This window comes from Erpetoichthys calabaricus, chromosome 3, assembly GCF_900747795.2.
Source record: "Erpetoichthys calabaricus chromosome 3, fErpCal1.3, whole genome shotgun sequence".
NCBI lineage: Eukaryota > Metazoa > Chordata > Cladistia > Polypteriformes > Polypteridae > Erpetoichthys > Erpetoichthys calabaricus.
The window spans coordinates 273,310,057-273,322,177 of record NC_041396.2 but is presented as its reverse complement, the minus strand read 5'-3'; the positions used below and the strand labels follow the sequence as shown (position 1 = coordinate 273,322,177).

The 12,121-nt window shown below is 39.7% G+C and overlaps 1 protein-coding gene across 6 annotated transcripts in view; it reads left to right on the top strand.

Moving 5' to 3' along the window:
- The first annotated feature begins 9,113 nt into the window (after positions 1–9,113).
- Positions 9,114–12,121, top strand: part of LOC114647606 (zona pellucida sperm-binding protein 3-like) — a 53,175-nt gene continuing 50,167 nt past the window's right edge. For 3 of the 6 annotated variants that reach the window (XM_051925307.1, XM_051925309.1, XM_051925310.1), the window contains exons 1-5: positions 9,114–9,505; positions 9,851–9,969; positions 10,150–10,253; positions 10,364–10,538; positions 10,612–10,732. In XM_051925307.1, the coding sequence (XP_051781267.1) occupies positions 9,146–9,505; positions 9,851–9,969; positions 10,150–10,253; positions 10,364–10,538; positions 10,612–10,732 (879 nt within the window). In that variant the 5' untranslated portion in view covers positions 9,114–9,145. Of the gene's footprint in view, positions 9,506–9,850; positions 9,970–10,149; positions 10,254–10,363; positions 10,539–10,611; positions 10,733–10,835; positions 10,928–10,993; positions 11,110–11,183; positions 11,301–11,475; positions 11,589–12,121 lie in introns of those variants that run through there. The other 3 variants (XM_028796213.2, XM_051925308.1, XM_051925306.1) reach the window with 3 other exon arrangements.

The window sequence follows — 12,121 nt, the reverse complement described above, 5'->3', positions numbered from 1 at the left end:
TGGTCATACCAGTGGTTGTGTTTATTGGTACAGTAGAAATGGTGTGGTGGTGTACTGGTCAATGGAATAAAGTGTTGGTGGAAGGAGAAAATCAATTTAAAAAATTATTCAGGGCATTAACTTTGTCCACATTCCCTTCTAGCACCAGAGATTCACTTCCAGAATCAGGAGTTACAATACTCTTGCTATAGGGGTGCCCGGCTAAAACTCCCTTTAGTTGTTTACTGGTGTCCTAGGAAGCTGAGACACTAATTGTTTCATATTTTTATCTGCCTTCATGAAAGAAGCAAAATGGGAATAATTCTTCCACATAATTGAATGAAAGTTTATGACTGGCATTCTGTCAGTTCTTACCCTTGAAAAGTCATAGATCCACCATTTGCTACCTGGAATATTGGGATGTCTCCTGTTTTCCAGGGGAGTGTCAGGCTTTCCTGGGGTATGTTGCATCACCTGCTCTCTACCATTCCTGGGGACACATTTCTAGCTTCCTACCAAGCTTCCCTTTTTCTCCTGCAGTGGCATCCTTGCTTTTCCACAGCAACATGCAAACATACTGGCCACTTCATTTCCACAACCTCTCCTGCTTAGGCTGTCCTGTTCTCTTTCTTAGAGTCATCTTGTGGGAGATAAGGAAGACCTGTGTTAACTTGGTACTAGCATGGCCTCACCAGTCTTTGGAAAAGTACTCATTCTCATATAGTATACACAAGATAAGCATCAGGCTGATCATTTTCTGATAATTTCGCTTCCTAGGCTTTGATGAATACTACTTTATTGTAACCTTTAGATTTGTTTTATTCTTGCTAGTTTTTCAAAATTACTTCCTTTAAAAAATGGGACAGAATGAAATTTCCTGGGTAAGCTTTTGTTTATAAGGGTATGTTCTGGGAAGAGCGCTAAATGAATTAATGGACTGATTGATTGATTTCATGATTCTCTTTTCCTGTTGGAGGGATCCACTGGCAGATGGAGTAAGCAGTATATTTCCAAAGAGGTCTCTAATTAGCTGAGGTCACTAAATTCCTCATTTTAATGCATGCCATGGCTAGTGGGTTGGTACTCGCCTTTATAGAATGCTCAAAGGCTATAAATTCAGGACTCACTGACGTCAGTGTAACAGGCTTTGGGAGGAAGAACGACACCACAAAGGCGAGAGGATAATATGAGGAGGCACTCTGCACTGTTCCTGGGAGTCATTCATCATTCAGGCTGGACTGTGCCTTGGAACAATGGCCATTCTCAAAAAGCTATAAGCACAATGATGGAGGCCTCAAGGCTGACCTGACTAGAGAACATCACATTGTGGCCCTAAAGCGTGTCTTCTAGAGGAATGCTAAATAAATTACCCAGGAGGCTTTTAATAGTATTTTTTGTTTCTTCAGGGGTTAGTAAGTTACTTTCCTTGACGTCATTTAACTCGGTTGTCGTCACTGGCAGGCTAATAGAGTCACAACCGGAAGGTAAGGAGAATGGAAGACAAGTTAAAGTTTTCCTTCGCACTGTCAGGCTTTTGTTCTATTTCATCTCAAGTCATGCATGGTGAGAAATGTCCTGACAGCTCACATAAAGCATGTAATAGCGTATGGCAAATATCCAAAACTAATTAGCAGCGGCACACAAAGCTAAAGGAAAATGTCCAGGGCGCATCTACTGCATGAGAAACCAAGGGGTCTACATCACTCAGACCTTTCAACCCATTGCAGTATCCTTGTTTTCTCTGTTTTATTCTTCACAGTTGTCAACTGGCTATATCTCAATTATAATGCTAATAGACTTATATTGTCACAATTAAAGACGAGCAAAATGATTCACAGGCAATTTAATTTACGGGGAAATGTTGCAAATCAAATGGTGAATTGACACTATTTTACTTTAACATGAACAATGTATTCTGATCCAAAGCATGGAAAAGTGGGCAGAGCTACACAACTAACCCATAGGGAGCAAAATTCCTTGCTTTCCATAACAAACTGTGACCATAACATGTTTCCATAACTGTGAGTTCATGTTTCACAATTACGAAACTCCATGTGAAGTGAATTTTAGAGGCAATTTCTCAAAATTCCACTGTTTCCCTCCTCACTAGTCATACATTCGTATCAAAGAGGTTGTAATTGCTTTGGGTTTATATATGATGAGGAGCTAACTTTTTTCTTTACCTTCATTTAGTAAATAGTACAACATAAAAAAAAGATTGAAGAGTTAGAAATAAAAAAGTCTATTCGATCCACAGAGCCATCCCAACAACACATACAGATTTTAACTCACCAAGGGTTACATGTTAACTGCATAACTAAGTTTGTTAAAGACTTCCCATGGGAAAAATCATGATCATGAAAAGAAAAAAAAAGAAAAAAGATCATGATCTTTTCTCTGAAGTAATTCCATCATAAATATATGCCTCCTTTCCCCATTCACCAATAAGTGTCCAACTAAATGATTCAGTGTTTATTAAAAAGAACACTACATCCTTTAGATCAATGTCTTGGAGAGTTTTGAAGGCTTGGAGAAGGTTTCTATGCAGTTCTCGCTTCTCAGAACAAAACAGGTTTAATTTCCTGAGCCTGCCACAGTAGTACAGGCCATTTAGTTGCAGGATGTCCTTGGCTGTTCTTCTCTGTACTAAGAGCTAAGCCTCTTTTGTTTGGGGTGATCAGAACTCCACGTGTAGTCTCACTAGTGTACTAGAACATTTCTCAGAAAACACAGGACATAAGGCAGGAACAATCTTTGGATAAGGTACCAGTCCATCACAGGGTGAACACACAAACACACACACACACACTAGGACTAATTTAGCATCACCAATCCACCTACATTACATGTCTTTGGAGGAAACTAGAACACTCAAAGGGAGCACACCCAGACAAGGAGTGAATGTGAAAACTACACAGGGAGCACCTGGAACATGAACCCTGGTCTACCACTGCACCACCATACTGGGCCTAATTATTATTGAGATTAACAATGGTAGCACTGCTGTTTCACTGTGGAGGAGAGTGAGGTTTGTTAATCTATGTTTTTCTGTGTAGAGTTTGCATGTTCTACCCAGGCGGTCTGGTTTCTTCCTACAGTCCAAACACATGCAGGTTATGTGGATTGACATTGCTAAAGTGTACATGTGTGTAGGTGTGTGTGTGTGTTTGCCATGCGATGGGCTGGTGCCCTTCCTAGGGATTTCTTTCTTATATCTGATGCATGCTGGTACAGGCTCCAACTGTACCCTACCCTGGCTGAGCAGGTTTGAAAAAGGATGGACGTAGCATGTATGCTTATAATATCTGTTCAGTTCTCCACACTTGATTGCAAGCTATATGCAAGCTCAATATTTTCTCTCTTCGAAGCACATGTGTGCATTATTAGTCCAGCAGTAGTAGGCAGTTTCAAAATAAAGAAATAAACTTCCATGTAGTGAAAGAATAGAAGTGATGATGTGACTTTTTCAGTTATTATGGGCTAGCTGTTTGCAACACAGAGACAAATCACATCTGGACATCGATATTCAAAACTGTCATTAATGACACTTGGTGATAACTTCTTCAAAGTGAATCCACATCCCTGGGCCTGAAAGGATGTTGCGGAGGAACAGGAACAGAGTAGTGGACATATGGATGAATCTCACTTATTTGCTTTTTGGTTTATTACTTGTTTAAAATGACATACATACTCTGTATTGCAATATGTGTGTAATCTCATGACAAAGGTCAATGCTCAGGAACATTTTTGGCTTAAAGTTTTAAGACTTCTCTTTACATTGGAACTCTGGTACTTATTATCACTATTTTAAGTGTAAGAGTAGGCTACCTTTTTTAATTTATAAAATATGTTTCACTTTAGAATACCAATTCATGTGGTGAGGGGTGTTCAATATTCTATCTACCTGAGACTCATGTTTTTGAGCTAATGATCTGAACTTGCCACTGGAGATCTTGGAATACCATACATAACAAGTGCTCAGATAGATAGGATGGCACAATTTTTTCGGTGCATGCATGCACCTCAGTTCTCACTATGAAAGATATGTGTGTGTGCGTGTGCATGTGTGTGTGCGTGTGTGTGTGTGTGTGCGTGTGTATGGAGCAGTCTGCTCTGTTCACGCTTAACCACAGTCATGGCAGTTGTATAAGGTTCTACATCTTCTGTGGAAATCATAACAAGTTTGACTTGCACTTGGTGAGATGGTGAATGCATGCACCTCACTTCTTATTCAACCCCAGCAGACAAACTCAGCTTTGTGGTACATACACATTATATGTTCACACACACGTTTGCCTGAGACAGGTTCCAGCCTGTCCTGCTCAATTTGTGCCACAGCTGCACTAGACTACACGTCCATCTCAGACAATATACCACCTGTACTGGCCCACTTAGCTGTCACCTCTGCAAATTCACCAATATATTAAAACTGCTAGGGAGTCTTCAGGTTATTTTTTGTCCCAAAGACCACACACAGCTATTAAATGTATATTTAGGATCTATCTGAAATATTGTGACATCTTGTAATTAAAATTCAGAATGCTAACATTATGTTGTATGTTAGGAGAGCACACTTCTCCTAGAAGAGCCTCTGGGTTGCTTAAGAGCTGCACACACAGGACAGAAAGACACAGTATGGAAGGAGGGGAAAGTGTGTGTGTGTGTGTGTGTGTGTGTGTGTGTGTGTGTGTGTGTGTGTGTGTGTGTGTGGATGGAGAGCAACAGGTAGGAGATTCCAGAGTTAAGACAAAAAGTAATGAAGAAGTCAATGGAAGAGGAGTGATAAACAGGTTAACAATATGTTGTTATTTTAGTGGTGTGCCTTGCGACCCCAAACTGCAGGGGAAGACTTAATTGCTGTTTTTCAGTTTTGCAGTTTTTCAATACAAATAGCATTTGTTGAGCACCATGTTTCAAGGACCAGTTGTGCGTCCCTCTCTACTTATTCGCTATAATATAATGAAAGTTGCCTTAATGTGGTAACAAACATTTCATAAAAGATTGCTCATAATGGACATGCAGTACACTGTTTTTGTGAAAGAGCTTTCATGGCATATCCTTTAACATGGAAAAAGTTCAACAGAGACTTTCCAATGAATCAAGTTTATTTTGGACTCTCTGTTATTCACTACTAGCCATGTGCGCCCAACTACGTTGCGTGTGTTAAAGTTGTCTGTGAAGGGCTCCCTGTTTAAACGTGGCTGCCAGTCGTGAACTGGGCCCTTCGTCGCACAGCATTATGATTTTTTATAAGGGAAACAAAATTACAAAACAAAACCCTTGGACATTAATTCGATAGGAACGGCTTACTCGGAATCACTGTCCGAATAGTAATTATGTGGTGGTGGAGGAGCATTTCTGCTTCTCTCCGTTCACAGTCCGTCTTGTTTTCATGACGCTGTCGTTTCCTCTCACGATCTTTTCTCAACCTTTCTCCAATCTCACAGGTTGCTTTCTGGCAATCTAAAGAGTAAGGAAGAACCAATGCTTCTTTCTTGAACTCCAAACGCCGACTGATGGAAAATCACAGAAGTGTGTCCGACTTATATACTCTGACTGCTGACTCCAAGAAGTGGGTGAACATTCAATTTGGACGAAGTGCTGCCAACGACGGTTGATAGAAACACAAAAAACCACAGTCTCGAAAATGAAGCAGGTGTCGACGCCAGATCTAAACACAAAGCACGGTGTCGACGCCAGATCTAAACACAAAGAGTGGTGTCGACAGTGTTTGTAAACAAAAGTAACAACCAAGGTGTTGTGTATTCAGCCAGTACAAACAGCACGTAGTCTCCTTTAGTTCAATCCTCTTTAATCACCACACTCCAACCTCATCCAAAGATCCTCCCCCTCACTTCCTCTCCTCCTCCATCACTACTGCCCTCTACTGAACACAACAGAAACACCACACAAGGCAGTGAATTCGCGGACAAACAAAGATCAAGATCCAAATGAAGATTATATATAAAAATAAGTTGTTTGAGAAGACAGATGTGTAGGCTTCAATGAATTCCGTGGACAATGGACTGTAGATTGATGATTTCAAGAAAAATGGTTTAAAACAGATAAAGTTCTGTCACGCTAATAATTTTAACTATACATGGGTCTGGAACATCAGTGCACCTGTTCACAAATTTTCTATTTGTGGAAAGTTCTAGATTCTCATGTGTTGTCTCAAAATACAAAGCAGCAAGCTGCAATAAAAATAAAAAGTATGATTGGGGAAGAATTAAAAAGCCCTTTAGATACAAGTTTGCCTACTTTTTATTGCCATTTACAAAGTAGAGTGGTGGCTCTGAGGCTAAGGATCTGCAATGATATCTGGAATGTTACCGGAAGTGATTCTACTCTGCTTGGCCATTGAGAAAGGCACTTAACCTAAAAATTGCTCCATGAGTGCTGTACAATGGCAGACACCTCATGGTCAGGAAAAAACACAATTTCCCCCTGTGATGAATATACTTTATTTAATAAAAAAACAAATGAAAAGTACTGCACTGGTGACAGGTTACAACATTGTTACTTACTATCCAAAGGTTAATACTTGGACTACAATCTGTGCTGTCACAGTGTGATTTCGTATAGCAGAGATCACTATAATAAACACCTTATAGATATTCAGATTTTCAATGCCAAGTTAATATATTTTTAAAATATACTTCAATATACAAAAATGACAAATATATATAAAAATAAACTGAATCATTGATGTACTCTAGAATTCTTTGTAAACTATGTCATAACTAAAATGTATTTAAAAATATACTGCAATATATTTTGTAAAATGTGTCTTACAGCATATTATTCTTAATATTTTAAAATATATTAAGAAATATATTTCATATTTAAAAAAATATATTTCAATAAAAAAAGCCAACAATAAGTTTACAAATTTTAAAATATATTTTGGTATACTGTATGACATTGTAATATTATATACAGTATATACTAGCTGTCACCCATGGCTCTGCCCACATAGTAGTGAAACAGGACAGTGAGGAGGGTCCTGTACAGCATCCTGCTTCCTCTTCCTCTCGGCCCACAGCCTGTCTCGGATTTTACACAAATAAATCGCTCCTGCAAGCAAATTATGATTCTAAGCGTGATGAGAGAAGTTGCAAAATCAACTGGAATATTCCAGCAAATTATAGAAAAAAAAACACAATGTAAATCTGTTAAGTAGTTCACTCATTCGCTAGGTAAGTGGAGGTAAGGTACACCCCGAGGCTTGTGCATGAGTGAGGAGGGCCTGGCATGTCTCTCGGATTCGCACAAATAAATCAGTACCGCAAGCAAACTATGATGCATAATGCAATGAGAGAAGTCGCAAAATCAACCGGAATGTTCAAGAAAATTCTAGAAAAAAACCTGATCTAAATATGTTAAGTAGTTCTCTTAAGAAAAGCAGACAGACAGACAGACATTAGATTTTATATATATTAATGGTTAAAGTAAACTGTGACATTTTAAAATATATTTTACATACATTATATTTCTGTACGGGTCAATAAAAGGAATGACAAATCATATGATTTAAGAAATTGATACTCTTGAGAAACTGAAGTTTAGAAACTTTTTCCTTCTTTGAACTATTTTGTCTTCATTTTTTGCAAATAATAAATATCAAAATAGGCTAATGGACACACTTCAGAGTCTGTTACCCTCAACTCCTTGAATCAGAGACATAAATTTAACATTTACTAAACCCTTCTAGGACTGAGACCCAAAAAAAACAAAAAAATGATTAGATCCAGATTATTGGCACAAATAATAATAATGCTCACATACAAAACAAATAACTACAAATAAAAGACAACTGGATATGGTCAAAGTTTAATTTGAAGAATGTCATTAAGCAGTTAGACTACCATAATCTAAGGCACAGGTGTCGAACTCCAGGCCTGGAGGGCCGCAGTGGCTACAGGTTTTCATTCTAACCCTTTTCCTAATCAGTGACCAGTTTTCACTGCTAATTAACTCCTTTCCCCTGAATTTTAATAGCCCTGTTTTTAAAGATTCAATCCTCTCAATTTATTCTTTTCTTCATTAAATGGCAGTCAAACAGAAATGAGACATGAAACGAGCCAACAGATGACCAGCTAAACTGGGGTTTCAAACTCCAACCAATTTCACTCCAACCAGTTTCTTAATGAGAAGCCAGTTCTTGCTGTTAATTAATCCCATTACTTAATTCCACGGCTTGCTGCTGCTCTCATTTTGCTACAGCAGACATTTCCCAAACTGTTGATTTTCTGTTTCTGATTATTGACCAGAGAGATCAACCTTACCGAGACCCTCACCTTTCTTTATGTTCAGATAATGTGGTTAGCTGGTCACCTGTTTGCTCGTTTTGTGTCTCATTATTGTTTGTCTGCTAATTAAGGAAATAGAAAGAACTAAGGGGTCTGAGTCGAGTTAATTAAAACTAAGGCAAAAGAAGTTAATTAGCAGCAAAAACAGGTCATTAATTAAGAAGGTGATTAGAATGAAAACCTGCAGCCACTGCGGCCCTCCAGGACTGGAGTTCGACACCCCTGGTCTAAGGGCACACTTCAGTGCAATGAGGGATGTCAGCACACTCTTGTTTAATATTATGGTCAGAGCAGCGCATGTGAAGATGCTAAAGGCACAGAATCAGACATGTACAAAAAAATGTCAGTATGTGTTCAGGAGAACAGACCATCAAGGCAAGGTTTAAAATGGAGTCTTAGGCCATTAGTGATTACATGCATTTTTACAGAATGGATAAATTAGGCTTTTGTATATTAACAAATAAATTAAACGTATCATTATCATTTGTATAGTGTATATACAGTATTTGTCCACATTAGTGGCTGCAATTCAATCCCTTTATTTAATAAACCTCGAGTAAGCATCGTTTTATGAACACGTTTTGTTTATTTCTTACTGGAGAAAGAAGCTGCATTGCGTTAAATGAATACAATTGACACCGATATCAAATAAATTAATGCTTAAATAATGTCACCTTCTACACGAGTTCCACTCGCCCGACTCCTTCGCCAGTTTCCTCTCATCAGCTCTCGCCTCCCAGACTGGTGCGCGTGCACGTGCACGTGCTAATGAAGCGCACAGCCGAGGCGTATTACCTGTCAGTATAAGAGGACGGGGCGCGGGACTGGTTTCATACTATTTTGAAGTTTCCATCATGGGATGTAGTGCCTTATGTCTGTTATTGCTCGCCTTTGGGCTGCCTAGCTTGTATTTCTCTGATGTTTCTGCTGCTTTTGCTTTCAGGGGCTCTAAACTGCCTTCGAAAGGGTACAAGGCTGTAGTTATACAGAGTAAGGACTGGGCGCAGCAAAGAGCGGCGTCTCCCCAAACGGTATCTGCGGTGTGTACGGAGAGTGAGGTTATTGTGACTATCAATCCTGATCTGTTTGGTACTCGGCATCCTGTCCAGGCGTCCGATTTAACACTAGGAGGATGTGGAGTAACTAGCCAAGTGTCCACACCTCCTGCCTTCGTAATTGAGGGTCTACTACAGGGATGTGGTGGTATCCTTACGGTAAGCATTTTTATTAACCCGTTTTTATTAGTGAAATTTGAACCATGCTTCTGTTAACACTTTACATTTTGGAGTTGCTGGGTAGTTCAATGCAACAAACATTTTGAAGATTTTTTTTTTTTTTTTTAAAGCAATAGTGTTCAGAATGGGTTTTAAGTTGAAGTTCTCATACAAATGGAAATGGCTTTAGATTAGCCTGAAAGGAGTGTTGAAAGGTTGCCATGTAGAAGTCTGGTTCTGGTTAAATGTTTTTCACTTGTTGCTGGTATACAGTATAGACTAACCAGTTTATTCCAAAAATTGTAAAGGTGACTAAGATTTGACATGTTACCACTACTTTTCCAGATGTCTGCTGATGAAATGGTATACAGCTTCACCCTTGACTACAGCCCCTCTCCAATTCCTGGTATTCCCATTGTACGAAGTAACCCAGCTGTGGTGCAGATTGAATGCCATTATCCCAGGTGAGAGGCTTTCATTTTGCCAAACTTCTTGGGTAGGACACAATTTGCAAAAGTACTTAAATAACTAGGAGAGGCAGATCAAGTCTGTTAACATTCATACTAGAATTTGACTAGCCTGGACTGCTGACAATTATGACCACTTGGTTAAAGCAGGTCTACTAATTGCTTTTTTCCTGCTAGGTATCAGAATGTTAGCAGTAATGCGTTTAATCCTACTTGGGTCCCCTATACATCCACCAAATCTGCTGAAGACATTCTAGGATTCTCGCTGATTATAATGAACAGTAAGTACTCTTATTACATGCAGTTCCTTATTTTGCATGGTTTTAATCCTTGCACCGGACTGTCAAGGTTGGCTCTACAGGCCTGGTTTAAGGCATTGCTATCTCCATAGGTGACTGGAGTGGGCCAAGTTCTTCCAAGACCTTCTACCTAGGTGACCTCATTAGCCTTCAGGCATCTGTAGACAACACTAACCAAGCGCCTCTACGGCTCTTTGTGGACCACTGTGTGGCGGCTTCTGCTACAGATGGTTCTGCTCCATCATACACGTTCATTGGCCTCCATGGGTGAGGAATATAAATTGCCTTGAGGCAAGTGTCAGGTTTTTCATCTTGTAACTCTGATCTAATGTGTTTGCAGGTGTTTCATTGATGGCAAAACAACCAACTCCAATTCCCACTTTGTAACTCCCAGAGTTAATTCATCTATCCTTCAGTTTGAACTTGATGCTTTCAGGTTCTATGGTGTGGCTACAAGCTCGGTAAGATGGCTGTGTAGTCGGTTAACCCACATCCGTGTGGAGGGGGTGTTTTGAATGGGTATCGCTTCAGCATCTAGAAGGCTGGTTTCTTGTATGCTTTCAGATCTTCATTACCTGTACTCTGAAGGTGACATTAGCTTCTCAGGCTACGGACTCCTTGAACAAGGCCTGTTCTTATATACCTGGACTGAGCCAGTAAGTTCTGAAGTATTAGCTTGTCTAGAATCCTAGTTCATGTCTGACAGTCATACCTTCTTGAAGGTGGATATCTGTAGATGGCAGTGACCAGGTATGCAGTTGCTGTGATACCATCTGTGGTGCTAGCCTCCCTGGAAGGAAGAGAGCTGAGAAACTTAAACCAAGACCAAGGAGGAGTGGTAGGTGTCTGCTGCAAATATCCTTCTGGAGATGATGCATATATGTGAATCTAATGGCTTGTTCATCTCTTAAGCCCTAACCATACCTGCTGAGTGGGAACAGACCCTTGTTGTGGGCCCCCTATTCCTGGAAGGGCAACGTCCGCCTGTGGTGTCAGAACATCTGACTGCAATGGAAGCACCACCATCTGGTGAGCTCTCAAAGTTGAATCTCCAGTGGAGTGTATGGTATCTAATGGCTCTAGCCAACCTCTGCACCATCTCTAAACTGATCACTTCTTGGATGTACAGTATAATGACCTTGCTATCAAAGCCAGTCCTGTGTATTTTTAGCACAAAGTGTTCATTGACCTTCTCTATTTACAGGTTCCTCTGTGCTGATCCTGGGTTTAGTGTTGGGTGTATTGGCTCTGGCATGTTCTGCTTTCCTTGGTTTCTTGTACCAGAAACATTTTAACTTCTAATTAAACTGGCTGAAAAACCTTTTTTGTGATGAATGAATTTAATATGCATAAGAGGTTAAACCTCGCCTTTTTTTTTTTTTTTTTTTTTTTTTTTTTTAAACCACTTTAAACGAATCAAATTTTCCTCTATCATAAAATTTAAGTGGTATTTAGGAAATGACTACCCTTGTCAGATTAGCTTGTATTGCTGCTTTTGATGATGATTGGGTATAATTTTAAGCTAAAGAATCTGGAGTGCTTAAACTTTATATTTTTAAAAAACTAGACATCCCTAGTCAACTTTCTAGGGGTGACTCTACAAACCCTAGATCAAGAGTACTGTAAATGGCCCTTTGTAGATGACCTGCATGCTTAACACTGGAATTCCTAAAGCCTAGGAGAACTCAATCCCAGCCCACCTGAAATCCTCACCCCTCCATCGTTTGCTGGACAGCAGGCAGCTTGATGCATTTTGCAATCCACCTCCTTTGATGGAGCTCAACTCGGGCAATAACTTCTCCCTGCTCAAGCAAAGGCTCCTTCTGTGTTGAGGTTGGGTGTTGTATAGG